The 20,728-nt window shown below is 41.5% G+C and overlaps 1 protein-coding gene across 2 annotated transcripts in view; it reads left to right on the top strand.

Annotated features, from left to right (window-relative positions):
* The window catches only part of LOC138746515 (cytochrome P450 3A30-like), a 117,901-nt gene that overhangs the window by 73,741 nt on the left and 23,432 nt on the right, over window positions 1–20,728 (top strand). For both annotated transcript variants that reach the window (XM_069904740.1, XM_069904739.1), the window contains exons 2-6: window positions 3,554–3,647; window positions 8,534–8,586; window positions 15,350–15,449; window positions 16,627–16,740; window positions 18,856–18,944. In XM_069904740.1, coding sequence (XP_069760841.1) covers window positions 3,554–3,647; window positions 8,534–8,586; window positions 15,350–15,449; window positions 16,627–16,740; window positions 18,856–18,944 — 450 coding nt within the window. The remainder of the gene's footprint in view (window positions 1–3,553; window positions 3,648–8,533; window positions 8,587–15,349; window positions 15,450–16,626; window positions 16,741–18,855; window positions 18,945–20,728) is intronic.

The following is a 20,728-nucleotide window of genomic DNA, read 5'->3' as shown; positions in this document are numbered from 1 at the left end:
AGACGAAGAACTTCCACGTTACAGAACAGGAGACTCGAACCTGCAGCTGGAAGAAATTCCAGTCGGCCTGGGGGAGCTCAAACTCCTGTGTAATGTGTCTGCAGGTCGTCCTCACCTAATTGTTCCGGTGGCCTGGAGGTGGTAGGTACTTGATGTGGTACAAGTGTTGGCACATCCATTGATCAGAATGACTGTCTGGATGGTAGCCAACAGATTTGTGTGGCATGGCCTTCGAAAACAGGTTAGCAGTTGGGTGAAGACATGCACTCATTGCCAGACATCCAAAGTCCAGCAATATATGAAAGCCCCACTACAATCTTTTGAATTGACATATTGGAGGTATGGTCATGTACACATGGACATTATAGGCTCCCTGCCAGTGTCACGTGGTTCCATTTTTCTTCTCAGGATAGTGGATCGGGCCACGCGGTGGCCAGAGGTGGTTCCACTGGCAGACATGACTACTGACACCTGCGCCAGGGCCCTCATTTCCACCTGGATAGCACATTTCGGTCTCGCAGCACACATCACGTCCAACAGAGTTGCCCCATTCATGTCAAGCCTGTGGTCAACAATGGCCACCCTGCTTGGAATCAAGTTGCACCACACAACTGCGTACTACCCACAATCCCACAGACTAATAGAAGGTTCCACAGACATTTGAAATCGGCCTTGTGGCGCGTCTGCAGGGACCTAACTAGGTTGACAAATTGGCATGGGTACTCTTGGGCATACAAACGGCACCTGAGGATGAGATAGGTGCCTCATCTGCAGAGCTGGTCTACGGTGCACCCTTAATGGTTCCAAGAGAATTTGTATCAGACACAGGAAGATGGGAGGACACACCTGCAGCAGTCCTGAGCAAGCTCCGCGAGAAGCTTGGTTCTTTAGTGCCCATACCGACATCTCAATATGGCCAGGCCAGGTTCTATATACCCCAGAACTTGCAGGACTGCAAGTACATTTTCATGCAGAAAGGAGCACATCGAGCACCATTCCAACGTCCAAATGAGGGTCCCTTCGAGGTACTAAACTGCAGTGGTTTGACATACATTTTGGACATTAGAGGTAAAGAAGCTTTTGCAATTGACCACCCATCTGGATCTGGACGGACCACTCGTGGTTCAGGCGCCACAGCAGAGAGGAAGGCCATCCAGACAAAAGAAAATATACAAATTTTGGGAGTCCACAGTGGGATTGCTGGTTCGGGGCTGGGGGTGGGGAGGGGGGAATCATGCGGTGATCCACTTACCAGCAAGTGAACCGGCTCCCAAAAAATGGCAGACGTGCTGTGGCAAATGCAAGAAATTAAAGAAATTGACCTGCATCCAACACAGGTTTTTTTTTATCTGGTCTGATGACTTTACTTCTTGTCCATGAGACAGAAGCAGTGATGTATGTCAGCCCTGCATACATGCCTGGAGGTGTCACTCTTGCACTAAACTCCACAGCGTGTACATTGACTTTCCCGCGTATACATCAGCCTGACAACGTGTACAGCGATTCTACAACGTATACACTGACGTCTATAGTAGCTCAGTATAGAATACTTTGCTACACTTACACATTTTTTTTAAAACAAAACTTAAGGTGGCGGCGTGCAGGATCAATGGCTGTCTTGGTTACCCATAATCCCCCACGCAGCTGGAACCGCTCTGCCAGTGTCAGACCCAGGGAAACACAGAGCGGTTCCAGTTGCGTGGGGGATTATGGGTAACCAATACAGTCATTGCTCCCGCATTGAGCTGTTGCCACGAGTTGCCGGGGATAGTCTGTGTTAATAACCCCGCTTATATTTAAGGTCAGTGATTTTAGCCAATCATCACCTCTAAACAGTGTTATTAACACAGACTATGAGTGGAATCTAATAACTGCTACACAAAGATCTGTGGGGGCCCTTGAAATTACAGGGCAGTAGCATATGCTTCTCTCGCGGCTATGTTTACCCGACCCTGACAACCCTGAGATTCCTATTTCTTGTGGGTACAGCAGAATGACCACTAATTGTTTGTGCACAAAATAAATGGTATGCAGCGTAAAACATTTCAGCAAACAAAGAGCTGTAAACAAACTGTGCAATACAGAGAGTGCAAAAAGAAAATTAATAAAGTGCACGAGCAAGAGTCCTTAAATGAGTCCCCGATTGAGTTTGTTGTTGAGGAGTCTGATGATGGAGGGGGAGCAGCTGTTCACGAACCTGATGGTGTGAGTCTTGTGGCATCTATACCTCTTTCCTGATGGTAGCAGTGAGGGTCTTTGATGATTGCTGCTGCTCTCCGACAGCAGCGTTCCCTGTAGATGTACTCAAAAGCGGGGAGGGTTTTGCCTGTGATATCCTGGGCTGTGTCCACTACTTGGTATTCCGATACCAGACTGTGATGCAGCCGGTCAGCACACTTTTTAACCACACCTCTAAAGAAATTTTCCAGAGTTTCTGATGTAATACCAAACTTCCGCAAACTCCTGAGGAAGTAGAGCCACTGATGTGCTTGCTTCACGATGCCATTAATGTGTTGGGTCCAGGAAAGATCCTCTGAAATAGTGACTCCCAAGAGCCTAAATTTGCTCACCCTCTCCACTTCTGATTTCCCCCAATGATCACTGGATTGTTTACTTCTGGCTTTCCTTTCCAGAAGTCAACAATCAGCTCCTCAGTTTTGGTGACATTGAGTGCAAGGTTGTTGTTGTTGCACCACATTCAGCCAAGTTTTCAATCCCTGTCCTGTATCCCTTCCTTTATACAACCCAATTCCGTGGTATCATCGGCAAATTTGTAGATGGTGTTATGGTCAACCTGAGCTACTCAGTCGTAGGTGTAAAATGAGTCGAGTAGGGGGCTAAGAACACATCCCTGTGCTGCTCTGGTACTGATGGAGATTGTGGAGGAGAAGTTCTTGCCAGTTTTCACTGATTGTGGTCTGGAGGAGATGAGGAAATCTATTATCCAATTGCACAGTGGGGTGTTGAGTCCAAGGACTTGAAGTTTGCTGATCAGTTTTGAGGGGATGATGGTGTTAAATGCCGAATGGTAGTCGATAAAGAGCATCCTGCGTTGCGAGGAACATGTAACAGAGGTTCCTTCATCAGAACGGGAAAAGTGACAAGGCCAGCATGTTAAGGTTGCAGGGAGGAGGATGGGTGGAGAACAAAGTTGCCAAAATCGCAATTACTTTAAAACACAGAATTAGAGACAGGAAAGACAATAAATTAAAATCTAGTTGCATCCATGCTGAGAGAAAAATGGATAATGACTTGAAAATGTTAAATTCAGTATCCATTCCCAAGGGCACTAACGAGCCGAGAAGCAATATGGGGTGTGGCTCCCATGATCAGATCGAAGACAAGCTAGGTCAAAATGGAAGTAGGATGGAGAAGTAAAATTGAAAGTTCTGAATTGCTATTGCAGAGATATGTATCTGTAAATTGGTCATCCAATCTTGTGTTTAATTTCCCCAAGAAAATCACGTTCCAATGACAATGTGTTTTCTTTCTTACAATATCAAATTCTAAATATCAGTTTTTAAGTTTGTAACCATTTAAATTCAATTTGCAGGTACAGTGTTTTACCTTATGGGTTTTTTAAACGACTTGGAATTCCAGGACCAAGGCCAATCCCATTCTTGGGAACATTCTTACAATACAGAAAGGTATGTTTATCCATATCTCCTGATAATGCTTAACCTGCATCAAACAATTCTTTCATTGGTGAAAGGAAAGCACAATAATGACCTCTCTGAAATTGCCTGCCATGATTGAGTGAGAGGAGGTGTGAAAATGCTCCAGTATCAATGTTTGAACATGTGCTCTTGTGATTGGCACCATCAGTTTGTCGTCAATAAAGTGAATACCATAGGAAAAATTTGATTTGACAGGATTTGGTAAGGATGTCATTTTTAAAAACATTTTGGGTGAAAATGGCAAATATTTCAATATCAAGACTGGAATAAAATGGTGTGGTATTAGTGAAGCACAAGAACTGGAGATGCAGGAATCTTGACCAATCAATGAGCCAGGCAGCATCCATGTAACGTTCACTCGGCTTTTGGGATGACACTCTTTATCTGACCATCAAACTTGGACTCGAATTGGATGGAGCACAAAAAAGATTTATTAGGATGCCTTAGCTGTAGCAAAAAAATGTATTATCTTAACCAGGAAATTAGAGGATAGCCTGAGAATACAGCAATGGTACATAGAAATGAATAAATGTATTCCATTGGAAAAAAATAACATATAATTTAAGAAATAACATCACAGTATTCGAACAAATTTGGGAACCGTACATGGAACACAACAGAGAAGTCCTACCGCGGACCTCCACCGCCTAAAATGACAGAAGGAGAAGAAGATGAAATGAACTGACCCAGTGTGTAAAAGTAGATGACTCAAATTTCTTGCTTATTTTCATTGTGTGATGACATTGTTTAATGGGTTTAATGTATCATATAGGTTGAACGTTGAGTGGGTGGGGAGGGGGGTGGTGAAGGAGGGAGGGAAGGGAGGGGGGAAAAGGGGAGAAAAAGACACTGTGTATATTCAAGAGGGAAATATTTGTGTGTATTTTGATTAATATGGTTCATAGTGTGAAAAATAAAAAAAATAAAAAAAAACTGTTTGTTCAAGTGGTTCTCAGTATTTGCTGGTTATTTGTTGGGTTCTTTTGAACAGAAGCAAGAAGATCTCAAGGGGATTCACATGTGACCTGCTTTCAGATTTCCATATCTTGAATCGATTGCCAGACAAAACACAACACCAACCTATGGCAAGCTAAATAATATTCCCTAGTGTTTCTTTTTCTTTCTGATGGTCATCTTGCCCAATTTAAATTTAGACTTACAGTGTGGTAACAGGCCCTTCCAGCCCATGAGCCCATCCATCCAATTGGCCTACAACCCTCATGCGGTTTTGAAGGGTGGGAGGAAAGCAAAGCGCCCGGAGGAAACCCACTCAGACACGAGGAGAACGTGCACATTCCTTACGGACAGTGCCAGATTCGAACCTGGGTTACTGGAGCTGTAACAGCATTGCATGAACAACCGCTACGCTAACTGGGCGGCCTAGTAATATAGATGGCGATCAGCAATGCAAAGTCAGGGAAGCATGAGTCTTAAAATGGCAACTTGAAGTGAACATAGAAGGGAACATAAGCCCATTGTGTCTGCACTGACCATGATGCCAAAAAAGAGTAATTAACCTGCCTTCATATCCTTCTGTGCACTGCCTGTTTGTGTGTCAGTCTTAATACCTCTTTCTAGTTGCTTCTACCTTCCCCCCAGTAGTGCGTTCTTGGTTCGCAAGAACCGTTGCCCTTCTTCGCAAAGAAATACTCTGCTCTCAGAGTAAAAGAAAACTGTCGTGAAAATCTTTTTCCCCAAAACATTTTATAAAACACAAAACATACAGCACAGGAGCAGGCCCTTTGGTGGACATTACTTGCAGTAAACATAATGCCCAAATCCATCTAAAATTTTGCCACTTGCACATGACTCAGATCCCTCTATTCCTTACATAGGCATTCCTTACATAATCTTCTTGAATGTTATGATAAGTCAGGAGGTTTACTGACTGGTTGCATCACAATCTGGTTGGGGAATTTGACTGCCTGGGAACACATAATGCTGCAGAAGGAAGGAAGTATAGCATGCCCATCACAGGGTCTGACCTCTCATCCACTGCAAACATCTTTATGAGGTGCTCATTCAAGAAGGCAGCCAACACCATAAGACCATCAGCCTGAGGAGCAGAGGTACCCCATTCAATCCCATCGAGTCTGCTCTGCCATTCAAAGCATAGCTGATGTCTTTTTTTTATCCTGCTCACAACGTCTTCTCACTGGCCCCTTTGGGTACGGAAGCCTGGAAACCAGCACCTTGCGTTCAAGAATAGTTTGTTTCAAATGGCGATCTGTCTCCCGAATCTCCCTTTGTCAAGTGAAGTTTATTGTCATCTGTTTGTTCAAGACAAAACCGCGTTCTCCAGTCCTCGGTGCAAAAACATGCAGTCATTACAGCCAGACATAATACACATATGAAAAACAACATATGTGTGGGACAAGTAGTTCATTTATACAAATAAATAAATAAATAAATTTTGTTTCATGAATATAAGAGTCTCAAATAGTTAATATGAGCAGTTCCTTTGGTCGTTCAACTTTGCTTGCTCTCAGGCTTTCGATTGACAATGTAATCAAACACATGGGCACAGAAGGGTTCTGCGGAGATGTAATGAAACGGTATGTTAAGTATTCCACTTATTACAGCTGACACTTCTTTTTCCCCAACAAATTCATGGATAAAATTAATCTGAAAGTAACAAATATTAACTATTAATAAAAAAAAGCACTTCTTACAAGGGTTAGCTCAAATGTCAGCATTTTAATTATGGAAAATAATTAAAAATTCATAACTTCAATAAAAGCTAGTAGAAGAGAGCAAACATTCACCTCTCTTCGCATAAACTTGAAGCTAAATAAGGGCACAAGAAATATGGAGCGAATCTTTTCAGCCTGCATGATTATTTCCTGGTTATAGAACAAAAGAGGAAAGCTACGTGGAATGTAATTCATGACTAAAGCTAGGTTCCATGTTAGTCAATCACAATCATGTCAAAGCAAGAAACGTTCTGAGAACATTGTTAATTTTCTGCATTTATCTAGGTCATTCTTGGCTGCCTCCAAATGCCTCCAACCTTGGAAAAAAATCTTGCTTTGTTTGGCAGCAAAGTCTTTTCTTTCCCCCAAAATGTTTCATTCATATGGCTCCATTGTAAAATCAATTTTTTTTTTGCATGTGGATAACTGTGGATATTATCTAGCTATCTTTTGTTATTTATTGCCTCTTTTAAATTCAATGATGTATATATTTTTTAACCAAGTACCTGTTCAGCTGCAGTAAATAAGAATTTTGTATGACAATAAACCCATTATCATTCTGTACATCAATGCATTGATAGGTCCTGCCATTTGCTGTATAGTTTCTTCTTACATTTGGACCTTCAAAAATACAGCACCTCTCTCTTTTTCACATTAAATTTTATCTGCCGTTTTTCTGCCCAAATTTCTGTACGATCTATGTCCTGCTGTATCGATTGACAATCAACTTCGCTATCTGCAAACACACCAATTTTTGTGTCACATGCAAATTTACTAATCAGTCCACTTACAGTTTCATCCAAACTATTTATACATATCACAGACAACAGAGATCCCAGCACTGGAAAACCATTAGTCAGTGACCTCCATTTAGAGAAACAACCCATCTACCACTATTCACTGTTTTCTATCACCAAGCCAATTTTGTATCCAACTTACAAACTCACTGTGGATCCCATGTGACTTAAACATCCTACCATGAGGGACCTTGTCAAATCCTTTCCAACAGTCATATATACAACATCTTCTGCTCTATCTTTGTCTATCACATTTGTCACTTCTTCAAAACACTCAAATCAGTAAATGAACCATCCTGGTTCATATAAAAGCCACACTGATCATCTCCACAATTTTTCCCAAATGCAAGTAAATCCCATCCTAAGAATCACCTCCAATAATTTCCCTACACTGAAACTCACTGGCCTCTCATATCCAGGTTTGTCCCCGTTGCCCTTCTTCGCAAAGAAATAGCATTGGCCATTTTCCAATCTTCTACCATCTTGTCTGTGGCTACAGAGGACAGAAAGATTTTGTTCAAGGCTCCAACAATCTTCTTTTTTGCCACCCTCAATATTGTGGAATAGATCTGTGTATTGTGGGATGCACTTATCCACCTGATGTTTTTTCAAGAGACCCATCACCACCTCCTTCATATTATCAATGTCCCATAGAAGATAAATACATAATTTTCTCCCTATTCTCACCACCATCCACTTGACGGATCACCATTTGAAACAAACTATTCTTGAACACAAGGTGCTGGTTTCTAGGCATCCGTACCCAAAGGGGCCAGTGAGAAAACGTTGTGAGCAGGATGATGGGGGCTCTTTTAATGACATATGGAATGTCTTGGGATTCTTCATTATCTGACTTGCAGACCTCTTCTTTCCTGCTTCCTTCATATTCCTCAAGGGCCTTGTTCAATTTCAACTGAAGTTGGCACAGAGTTTGACTGCAATGCTTTGGTCAAAACATATCATTCAATAAACTGCAAATGCAGATTTTGGGATACATTGCTTCAATGAAAAGTGCAGAATGAGATAGTAGGAATGCTTTTGATATTTCTTTGTCTAGTCACTGTTAATCTGTAGACTGCAGCAGTTGTGCATGTCCTCTCTCAGAAAGACATCAGTAGCTTTGGAAATTTTAGTCTGATAAGGGAGGAAAGGGTCGCAAAGTGCTCTTGTGGCATTGGGTCTCCCCTCAGAGTTCCCGTGCTGATCTTTTCTTGTGTAGTTCCTGCTCATGCAATCCATTCACCACAGAAGCACCCAGGCAATTTGCAATAAAGCCTAGTTCATTTTACTGCTTGTGCCCTATGCTACATCCATGTGAATATATTATGTGAATATTTTTGCTGACAATTGGTTTTCTTCTTGGCAGGGTTTATTTAACTTTGATGTAGAATGCTACAAGAAGTATGGAAATATCTGGGGGTGAGTACTTTACCCCTCTTCAAAATATCTTTCGCTACCACAGTGCAAAATGTTATCCAAAAAACATGGACATATTGACAGTTCTGTTTTCATTTAGAATCTGAATCTAAAGGAAAAAATCCACCCACATCAGTGGGAGATAAAGATTGGTCAACAGTTTGAGCTGAAACTCTGTTCTTAAGACAGAGTTCAATAAAGCATTTCTGGTCTAAATGTTGACCATTCTTTCACTCCCACTGATTCTGCTTGACCTACTGATCACTTCCAGCAACATGTGTCTAGCAGTACATATTTCAGCTACTTGCATTGAGGTGCTTGACTTTAATACAACATTGAAGTAAAACACGGAAATCTGCAGTTCAAGTAAAACACAATGCTGGAGAAACTCAGCAGGTCAAACAGTGTACTTTACGTAGCAAAGACAAAGATACATAACCAACATTTCGGGCTTGAGTCCTTCATCAAGGTATGGAAAAATGTCAGCAGGCATCCAAACAAAAAGGTAAGGGTGGGAGGGATATATCTGAATCTTTTGGACATGCGTAGTATGGATTATGGAGAGCAATCCTGAGATCAGAAGTGACCTCTTCTGCCAATCACGGGTTAGATCTGTCCACCTGTGAGGCTGACATGTGATTGCCCCCTTTGGGTATCAATCAATTGTTAGATCTGCCCAAGGTTGCAGTGCCACCGGAGCTCACCGAAGCGGCGCTCTGGCACCTCATCGGGTCACTTTGACATCTCATCGGGCCGCTCCATCTCTGCGCAGCTGCACTCCCCCCACTCCCTACCCCACACCTCCCCCCCACCCTTGCTGAACACTATTCTGTATTCTGGACATCTGGACATACCTGTTTCTTCCACGATGGGTGGTCCTACTTCGAAGTCCTACAGTTCACTTTCAATTAATCAGCACCAAATGCAAAATGTCAGCCATCAAGGCCAAGTCCTCCTTATCACTGTTTTGGTGAGCTCCAACACCTAAAAAATTTATCACTGCACCCCTGGATCTGCCCACAGATTAAGCTATTGCGTGATTTGTCCAAACAGGTCAGGCGATCGGGCCCTGCATTGAAAAGCCATGTGTGGACCCTGTTTGGTCCCTTTTTTTTGTGGCTGCCTTGAGACCAGCACTGAAGTCCAGACTGCCGGCTATGAGTGGGCATTGGAGGACCGACTGCAATGGGCTCATCCCAGATCCCATGGCATGGTTGATGCTGGAAACCAGGTTCATTTGACATACTTGTTCATTGTAATTAACTATTTATTAGTGTGCTGTGCCTGTGAGTGGATGGGTATTGTGTGTTTAACTCTTACATCCCCAGTCGGGAGTTCAGAATGTTTACATGCACTGGATGTGTAGTTATTTGTGTATTATTCCAAGTTGGTCTGTGTGAGTATGTACTCTTGTGAGATTCCCTGTGTGTAAATAAAGCCTACTGTTTGTTGATTACACATGCCCAGCCTTGATTCTTTTTGAACCCATTGAACCTATTCTTAAACGCTACATGCAATTAATTAATTTGAGGATATTTTTCATTCATGCCAGGGATATGAAGTGCCAATACAGTTTCCCATTCAATGGACAATGAAGTCCAGTTCAGGAAAAAAGAGTTGCTGTATCCCACTCCTGGGATTCAGTGCATTTTTCCCATTTTTTAATGGTGGTTGGGAGGAAAGGCTGAATCTGCTATCCATGCATGTCTGAGAGTATTTCCTAAGATATGTCAAGTCTTCTACCATTTGAGAATTGTCTGCAGGCTGGATGAGCTCTGGGGAAGTTTCCCAAAAGCATTGCAAATGTAAAGGGCTCAGGCTCGAAACGTTGGCTGCCTTTTGCTTCCTGTGGATGCTGCGTAACCTGCTTGGTATCTTCAGCACTTTTCTGTACGGCACTAGGCCACAGCATTTCCAGATTTTTTTTTGTTTATCTTGCAAAGATGCTGAACTCTTAAATTTTCATTTGTTTTTGACAAACTCACTCTTCCCCCTTTTCCCATCATAGGCTTGTTTTATTGTGGTGTATGCCATTTTTAACTGGTTAATTTCAATCTATTGCATCAGGTGCCCCAGGCCTTGAAAGTATTATTGATCTGCTCTAATTTACACCCCCCCCCCCCCATCACACACACCTCCTCATCAGAATCTTCACATTCTTTATTCATTTCCATCTCCCTTCCTTGGCTGCAGCCTTTAATCAGCCTCTATCAATAACTAAAAGTCAGAGTATATTCTCCATGCTATTTGCTTCAGGATTTCCCCCTGTAAATTTCTCTCTCCTGCTCACAGAAGAAGTGGGTGGTTGAAGCAGACTTGGAACCATAAGTCGGCTATTGTGAGAGTGCTAATAAAATTTTTCTGACATTTTTAGACTGTGTGTGACTGATGATCACTAAATTTTCACTCTGGTTGATCACATCAGAGAATTAACCAGTGCTGTTTTGGCACTGCATGTGGGATAGAATGTACACACACTTGGAAATGCAGTCCAATTAGGAACATTCAGCATGGTTTTGTGCAAGACAGGACCGGCTTTTATCTTTTTAAAAATATGTGAGTATTCTTTTCCTTTTGACCGATCCGTTCAAACTATTAACATTAAAACTTATAAAGTTCAATGACTTATCCATAGCAGGATTTAAAAAATTCTGTGCAAATCAATAAATATGTAAACAGTTTCGTGATCTGTACCCCTACCCTAAGTATCATGCAACCTCTGCTCCGGTAGTGATATAGACAGGAAGTCCTCGAGGCCTGCAAAACCCTTCAGGGACAAAGAAAGAGGAGAACCCCACCCTAAAGTGACATCTTGAAATCTATACTCCCCCATTGATGCCATTATCCCCCCTTAAGCCAAAGTTATACCGTGCTGTACCTTCAATACCTTCTTTCCACTCTCTGAGCTCTGTACATAAGATAAAACTTTGACATTTCATCATAAAATTAAGACGACCTTCAAACAAAAAAATAAAACTTTACTATGTCCTTAAATATCTTATTTACACCAGTCTTTTCACAGTCGACTTTCTTATTCTTCTTCATGATTGTCGAATAAACTCCTTCGATTTAAAGTATCTTCTGTTACCTTCAGAGACTTCCACTCTCAACATTGTGTATTTAAAGTTCTTTTCATGGAGTTGCCTCTTGATCACGTCGAATTCTCTTTTCTGAATTATCGCATTGCTGAAATCCTGGAAGAACATAATCTCTGCATTTTCCCATTTTATGAGAGAACGAGAGTTCCATATATTCTCATAAGCAGCTCTCAGGAACTTCTCTCTGTCCTTGAAGCTCAACAATCTCACCAAAACAGGTCGAGGGCGGGCTTCACCCATTCTCCTCGGTTCAAGCGTTCGATGAGCATGTTCAACATGTTTCTCGGTGTGAAGGACTTGGGGGATCCAAGTCTCAAAGAATTTCATGGCATTTCTGCCTTTGCGCCTTCTCTCAGGCCAACTATTCGCACATCGTTTCTCTGACTGAAGTTCTCCATGTGATCCAGTTTATCCAGAAGAAGCTGTGACCCATTGTTCAGCTTGTTTTTTTAATTCCTCAATTTGCTTATCATGTTTACTCTCGAGATCTCTCTCGGTGCCATCCATTCTTTCAGTTAAGTCATTAATGGCTTCACTCACCTCTCTCACTGAAGTGGTAAGCTTTTTAATGGCAATCTCCACCTTTGTAAATCATTGTCCCAGACTTCCAAATTTTTGCAACAGAGTTTCCAGGTCCACTGTTCATTGGGAGGAGACATCTCCACCCTTATTGTCTGTTGAAGCGACTGGTGAAGATGGAGCTTTTTCCATTACAGATTTTGGTTTTTTTTCGGTGTGATCGTCCAGTCATCTTTCAATACTTTTCTTCAGAAGATATATCCACACTTTTACAGTCAAAAAATTCTATCAAAACCACTTTTTGATTGTCTTTTAGAGAATTTTCTTGGAGTGCTCGGAAAAGCATGTCTGCTCAGCCACCCAGCATGGCCACACCCCCAGCATGGCCACACCCCCAGCAACGTCCATATTGACATTGTAGGGCCACTGCCAGTCTCCTGTGGGGTGAGATATCTCCTCACCATGAGTGACTGTTCACGAGGTGACTGGAGTTGGTTCCACTGGCCAACACAACCACTGAGACGTGAGCCAGGCCAATGGTTAACACCTGGGTGTTGAGGTTCAGAATCCCGGAGCATATGACCTCAGAGAGAGGTACACAGTTCACTGTACTACAGCTTATCAACCTCAGGCCAATGGGTTAGTGGAACATTTCTACAAGCACCTAAAGGTTGCCTTAATGGCCTGGCTCAAGGGTCTGAACTGGGCAGACAAGTTACCCAGGGTCCTCCTGGGGACCGCACTGCACCAAAAGAGAACTTCAATGCTTCAGCAGCCGAGATTGTATAAGGCACACCATTGGTGATATCAGGGGCGTTCTTGGGTGCTGCCAAGGACCCAGAGGACCCCATGGCCTTATTGACTGACCTGAAGGAAAATCTAGGCACTCTAGCACCTTCACAGCCTCTGCCGCACGGCCAGGCCAAAGGCTTAGAGACCTGCGAGTTTGTTTTCGTTCAGAGGGGGCACTCCGAACACCTCTGAGATGGCTGTACGAGGGGCTGTATAAAGTAATCAGACACAGTGGGTCAAAAGGTGTGCTGGATATCGACGTTAAGGAAGAGACTTTCACAATCAACCACCTCAAACCAGCACACCTGGACATTAGCCAAGTGGTCTCCACACAGCCTCCACGATGCAGAGGTAGGCCACTGAAAGCAGCAAACAATGCTTCAGTCACCAGTTCAGGGGAGGGTCGTGTAGGGCCTGCTAACCGGGATGTGACCCAGTACACAAAATGGCTGATGAACATGGCAACCACACAGACCCCGCAGGAGCCAATGACCTTATTCCCAGGTGACAACCTGCATGGCAGGAAACTAAAAGCAACCGCAGGCACGCCACCCAATGGAGGTTGGCGCTGCTGTGACATCACTCCTGTCATCAACAGCGGGGAGAAAATATAAGCAGAGCTGATAGTGCAATAACTCAGGCTTCCTTTACACTTCACGGTAAAGTGCATGTTACAATGCATTGATTCATGAGTATGAGAGCCTCAGATGATTAGTGCAAGCAGTTCCTTTTGTGACAGGGTATATAGATATGCTTTTGGGAGATAAATTTGGAAAAGTTTGTTGGAGTGGGTTACAAACAAACATTTTAAAACAGATCTTATTTGAAATGCTGGAGCTCTGCTAATGCTAGACATATCAGTCTCACAGTCTTTGCAAGAGCTTTGGAGAGTGCCCAAGAGACTTCACGAATGGATTGTCGTTTACAAAAAGGCAATGATGAAAGATCTTGTTGGAGCCATAGATTGTCTGGAGCTGTTCTAAGAGGGTCATGTGGTTTTGCAAGTAGAGAGAGTCAAACAGGCTTTCTCTCAGAGAGAGAGAGAGAGAGAGAGAGAGAGAGAGAGAGAGAGAGAGAGAGAGAGAGAGACAGAGATCAGTTCTACAGTGTTACAGCCAGTAACAGCAGCTGAGACTGGAACAGGACTGAATACTGAATAAAAGCTGGAAAGTTTGTGGAAAACCCCACTTGGAAGATGGGTTCTTATTTCAGCCTGGTCAAAGCCCTTGTGGTTCATGCAAGAGGAGAGGACTGGATGTCTAATGTTTCACTTGAAATAAGTGAAACAAAAAAAAAACTCTACGGTGATCTGAAAGAAAGAGGTTATCATCTGGAGAGCCCTGAAGGGGGTAAGTTTTGTCAGCAAGACACTGAAGTGGCTGATTAAAAAGGAACAAAAAATCTCTCTCTGAAAACCGATAAGATAACTATTTACCTTTTAAGCACCAAAGCCTTGTGAATTTTATAAATGTTAAATTCTATGCACAGTATAAGAATTGCCTGCAACCAGTGAACTTTGGAGGAAAGAGAAGTGCAATTGGACTGTGAATCAAATAACTTTTCTGAACTTACTTGCACATTACATATACTTGCGCTTAGAATTAGAAGGAGGTTAAGTTAGGTTAGTTAAATCAATAGCGATAAGTTAAAGTGTGATTCTATTTTCATGTTTAAAGGTATTTAAAAGCAACTTTTGTTTAAGTGACCATTTGTCTTGGTGAATATCAATTGCTGCTGGGTTTTGGGGTCCTCCGGGCTCATAACACTAGGGTTGTTCAGCATTTTCCCTATCCGTGTGAAGAAGCTGTTTCTGAGACTGGTGGGGCTGGCTCTGATATTCTTGTATCTCTTTCCTGAAGGGAGCAACTGATCCTTTCTACCACTCTTGGGGTCCTGTAGATTGATCTCTGATCCATTTCTCTGATCCATTTCTCTGCATCCAGCCAGGATATTCTCGATAGAGTTCCTGCAGAAGGCTGACATATGGTGGCCATTACCCTTACCCGCTTCCTTCTTCTCTGGAAGTTGCTGTTGCTGTTGCGCCTTCCTGACAAGTGAGAATTAGAAGTGTTGATTGAACATCCAGCAGTTTAGTAAATCTGCAGTTTTTCAAACGCTCTCAAAGTTGATGTATGAAATCTGATTTTCATGACCTTTCCGGGAGGAAGCGATATTCCTTTGGTTTCCATCAACAAATGGTTACATTGTGCACCGTGATATTTAATTCCAAGTGTTGGGAGCAATGTAAATTTGGGGTATATTTGTACCCCTTCAGCATGTCTTTTTTAAAAAATTTCTGGATAGTTGTTTTCCCCCCAAGGACTTCATTCACTTTCTGAAAAATTGTTTTCATCCAGGATTTACGATGGACGAAAACCCATTGTCTGCATTATGGATCCTGAAATGATTAAAGCGATTTTGGTAAAAGAATTCTACACATTGTTCACTAACAGACGGGTAAGTATTTGTGTGCATCGACAACTTTTTCTCTTGTCTGTTTTTGTTCCATTTTTAAAAACTTCATTAGATTTGATTTTCTCACTTTTAAATAAATTTTTATTCAGTTTAACAAGAACCCTTTACACAAAGTATATTAAGAATAACAAATCAAATCATACCATACATATATATATATATATATATATATATATATATTGCTTTTCAATTAGAATTTAGAGGGATAGCTATAGTTAGTAGAGAACATATATCGTTGACTACATCTAATTCTATAATTCTAATAACTGAACAATTAAATTATTACACTCATATTATAACCAAAAATAATATTGAATATAAAATCATACTAATAATACATATAATTTTCTTATATAGAATATGATATACTTCTCTAATATAATCATACTGTTCTATGATTTGATCTATACCTATAGTTAAACTTCACTTTACTTATTGGTCTAATAATAAAAATATAAAAAAGATAAAAATTATTTTCTCCCTACTAATCTACCCCCTCCTTCTAGGCAAGGTTATCTGGATAATTGCAAATATGAATCAAGCAACAGTCCCCAGACATCAGGCAGGGAATCCCCGGAGCATCGATACCATTCAAATCCACTGATTATGATAATGATCCATGAATGGGCCCAAGATCTTATCAAATTCAGTCTTTGCATCTTTAATGTTATAGCTAATTTTTTTCCAAACTTAAATAAGACACGATATCATGTAGCCATTGAGTATGAGTAGGTGAAACATTATCTTTCCACTTCATCAAAATTGCTTGTCTAGCTATCAATGAAGAAAAAACTACAATTCTTTTCTGAATTGAGGACAGTAGTATATCCTCTTCTAAAGAAAAACCTATTTGCTTTGCTGCTTCTAGATTTAGCTCCTTTTACATATGCTGCACATATTTAATGTAGCTGCCAGGGATGCATGAATATCACCTGAACTAGTATCGGATTTGAGGCATTTCAGAGATGCTTAAATAAGAACTCCTCAAGTATGTCATCTTTGTGCTCATCTCCTTCACCTAAAAATCCACTGGTCCCCTCTACTTACACCATCCCTTCTACTGCCCAAATTTTAGAAGAGATCAGTTTATGAAATAATGTAATTGAACACAATATATAATTATTCTCAAAATCAGATGGTTAGTCTTCATTCCTTTCAGGATTTCGGTTTGAATGGGCCACTGGACGAATCCATCTTGATTGTGAAAGATGAAAAATGGAAGAGAATTCGAAATGTGCTTTCGCCAACGTTCACCAGTGGGAGACTGAAAGAGGTAAAGATGCTGAACTCCGATCTCAAATCTCATCTCTGTGCTTGTTCCTGCACATTTACCCCTGTAGCCCTTATTGGACATACGTTCAGGTTAAAAAAAAAAGCTCAAGAAATCCTGCTGTGCTGATCACATATGCGAGTGAGCACTGTGGATTAGACAGGGAGGAGCTTCCGGACCTTAACCTTCCTTCAGTGAACTGGGAACTCGCGGGGAAATAAATTTATCTGATAAATTTATCTGATAAATTTATCCCTTCACACTCTGCAATCCTTGGTGCAAGTAGGGAAGGTGATAGTGAAATGATTTGCAACCCTGTCACTACTTCTCTCTTTAGGTGAACCGCAGCAACAACATGAGTTGCACTGACAGGGAAACAGCAGGTAAACATGAGATGCAGGGACCTTTGCCCAAGCACGTCTCTACAAATCACAGGAGTTTTAACCTTTCAAAAAGATAGGAATAATCCAGCAAAATAAATCAATTAAAAATGATAACCAGACAAATAAAACAGACCTCCTGATTTCCCCAGTGAAGCATTTTCTTTAATCACTGTGGACTTCAATGTTTAACCTCCAAACAAAAAGTCGACCTGACGTAATAGTGATCATGAACCTTTCCACTGTGGCAGAGGCTAATTGAGCCTTGAATGAGCAACGAGTGTGGTGACTGGACTGGTTACTTCACTTGACACTCGGGGAACTGCATTACCTGTGTCTACAGGCAGTCATGCAATGTCAAAAAGGCATTCAAAAGACACCCGTGCCACACCCCCACCCCAGCTGCTGGACCCTTTCACTGACAGGCCGAGCACGGGCGCCGATTGGAGTGGCAGGGGTGGGGGGGGGGTGCAGCTATTGGGTATTGTGCAAATGAGCGGCCAAGGTGAATGCAAACAAATGGAATTAAAGACAGAGGTAAACTATAATTTAAAAAAAAAACATAGATCCTTATCATTTCTTCCCCAAGGCCTTTCCAGGGTTCCGTGGAACACAGTTTGGGAAACCCTGCACTAAAGGAGCACCTGTATTTCTAACTGAAAATGCTTCTTGTGATCTATGTCTTGGTCTAATAACTTATCTTCTCTAACTATCAGTGATAAAGCCTTCAAAGCTTCCAAAAAACTATTCTGTACGACATAAGAAATTATTACTACCATCCAACATGAAACGCTTTGACTGTAAGATTAATTAAACTAACTTTCTCAACTTTTAAAATGGGCAGCACGGTTAGTGTAGAAGGGCAGCATGGTTAGTGAATAAGGATAGCATGGCTAGTGTAGAAGGGTAGAATGGCTAGCGTAGTGGTTAACACAACACTGTTATAGTGCCAGCGATCTGGACTGGGGTTCAAATCCCACACTGTTTATAAGGAGTTTGTACGTTCTCTCCTAGTCTGCGTGGGTTTCCTCTGGGCACTCCAGTTTCCTTCTACCATTCAAAACATACAGACTCATGAGCCAAAATGGCCCATAACCATGCTGTATGTCTAAATTTAAAAAAAAGTTTTATTCCAAAAACTTCATGCTTGTATGTCATGAGCAGGCACAATGGTTAGATAGGGCAACACAGTACTGGTAATAAGTCAATATCAATTTCAGTAGTTCCAACTTGGTAACCAAAATAAAATGCGGATGGTGGAAATATGAAATAACACTAGAAAGAGTTGAAAATACTTCACATGGCAGACATTATCAGGCACTAGGGAGAGATGAATGTGATTAATGTGTAAAGTTTCTGACCTTAAAGTTGTAAAACTTCAGGAGTGTTATCATTTCTAAAAAAAAATCCATGTTTATGTAATGTTGGAATAGGTGACTAAAGTACAAAAGGCATTGATATTTTTTTTTAAAGATGAATATTTAAAAACCCTCTAGACTTTTCACTTGGCCACGGAAGGGTTTTTAGAGCAGTGCAACTGAAAGGCAAAGATAAAGATCTGGGAGTTGGAGGGAAGGAACTCTGTAAAAGGCATGACTTCAAGATGCATGAGAGTTCTGAATTGTGTAAAGAGACATTGTAGGATTGTAGGACAAAGGAGTTGAGAGGAATAGTTGTGTCCACATGAGTGTTTTGTACTTTCCTTATTTTGCTTGCCTTTGCTTTACCCCTTTTGCAGATGTTTTCGATCATCAAGCACTATACACAAAATCTTTTGGCATTAGCTGAAAGGAAAGCGAAGCTGAATGAAGCTGTCGAAATGAAGGAGTGAGTAATTGGATTATAGTTTTGGGTTCCTTCGGCATAATCTTTTCCCGGTTCCATTTTCATGTTGATCCAAGCACTTACAGATTCTCAATAATCTCACAGAGGAGCAATTTATTCATCTCTGACTCCTCATTAAATTAGTTGATCATCCCGAGTCAGAGGTTCATTTTCTTTTTCAATATTAAGGGAACGAAGAGATATCATGGACATGCTGAGGACACAACCATACAAACTGCCATCTTACAACATATAAAAGCCAGCCTCCCTCCTGCCTTTGATCCATGTCACCTTGCCTATGCAGTGGATGCCATTGCCACTGCTCTTCACACTGCACTGACCCACCTTGAGCACCAGGGGAGCTATGTGAGGATAGTGTTTATAGACTTTAGCTCTCTCTGTCTTTAACACTGTCATCCTGGGCAGACTGGATACAAAACTTGCTAAATTAGGATTTTCCCAATCTATTTGTCTCTGGATTAAAGATTAACAAACTACTCCCAGACTGTTAAAATTGGCACTCATCTCTCCTCTACACTTTCACTCAGTACCTGCTCCCCACAAGAGTGTGTATTGAGTCCCAACCTCAACTCTCTTTCTACCTATGATTATCCCTCCACATTTTCTACCAACACTGTCATCAAGTTTGCAGACGACATAACTGTGGTTGAACTTGTTTCAAGAGGAGACAAGGCAGCCTACAGGGATGAAGTCTGAAGATTGACAGTGTGGTGTTCAGAGAACAATCTTATCTTGAACTCCTCAAAAACAAAACTTGTAATAGATTTGAGGAGGAACAGTACAGTTCAGAGGGGACTGTTATGAAAGGTCACTGCTTTTAGGTTTCTTGCTGAAGATCTCTTTTGGACTACAAATAGCATTGCAGTAGTTAAAAAGGCACAATGATGGTTCTCAGGAAGGCCAAAATGCAGGAGAAACTGCTGGTGTCCTGCTAGCGATGCTCCATCAAGAGTGTGCTGGGCTATTGCATTCCGACGTGGTTTGCCAGCTGCTCGTCAGCAGGCAAGAGGGGCCTTCAGAGGGTCATCAATACGGCCCAGAAGATGATCAGCTGTGCACTGTCCTCTTTGGAGGATTTATACTTGAGAGCAGCCAGTATCATGAAAGACCCTGACCACATCACCTTGGCCCTCCAGTAGTGTTTTAGGTCCATTAAATCATGGACAAACAGACTTAAAGATAGTTTTTTACCCCAGACATGAACTGAATACTGCCAAACATTGAATATTGTATTGTTTTATTGTATTGTTTTTATATTTTATTTGTTTGATGTACGTGTGCACCATCAGGATGTGTACTCAATTTCGTTGTACATGTGCAATGACAAAATAAATGCTATTTGGGGTTTTGTGGAAATTGGCATTGTGGTGAAAAGTCCCTCTTGATCTGATTGGATGGCAGAGCAGGTGCAAGAGGCAGGTTTCTACTTATCATGTTTTGATACAAGTCATGGGAAAGTTAAGTTGTAGTATAACAAATCTCAGTGCAGCTTCTTAACTGGCAACTTCTGAACCAAACATCCACATTTTATTCCATGAGGAATTGAAATTTATCTATTTGATTTTCTTCCACATATATGCCAAGCAAGAGACTTGATCCTTAGATTTCACCAAACTTGACAATAATCTCTGGCAATGTTCTATCCCTCCCAAAATTGTGTGGTCCCTGAAAAATTGGCTCTAGGTCATCTAGTTCGAGCTAATCCGGTTTTTCAGCAAAATAATTACCAGAGAAGTTGCAACAAAAATTACAAGAATAAGTTAAAA

This window comes from Narcine bancroftii, chromosome 12 (assembly GCF_036971445.1).
Source record: "Narcine bancroftii isolate sNarBan1 chromosome 12, sNarBan1.hap1, whole genome shotgun sequence".
NCBI classification, from domain to species: Eukaryota; Metazoa; Chordata; class Chondrichthyes; order Torpediniformes; family Narcinidae; genus Narcine; species Narcine bancroftii.
Note: the sequence above shows the minus strand (reverse complement) of the source record. Positions and strands in the feature narration are given on the sequence as shown.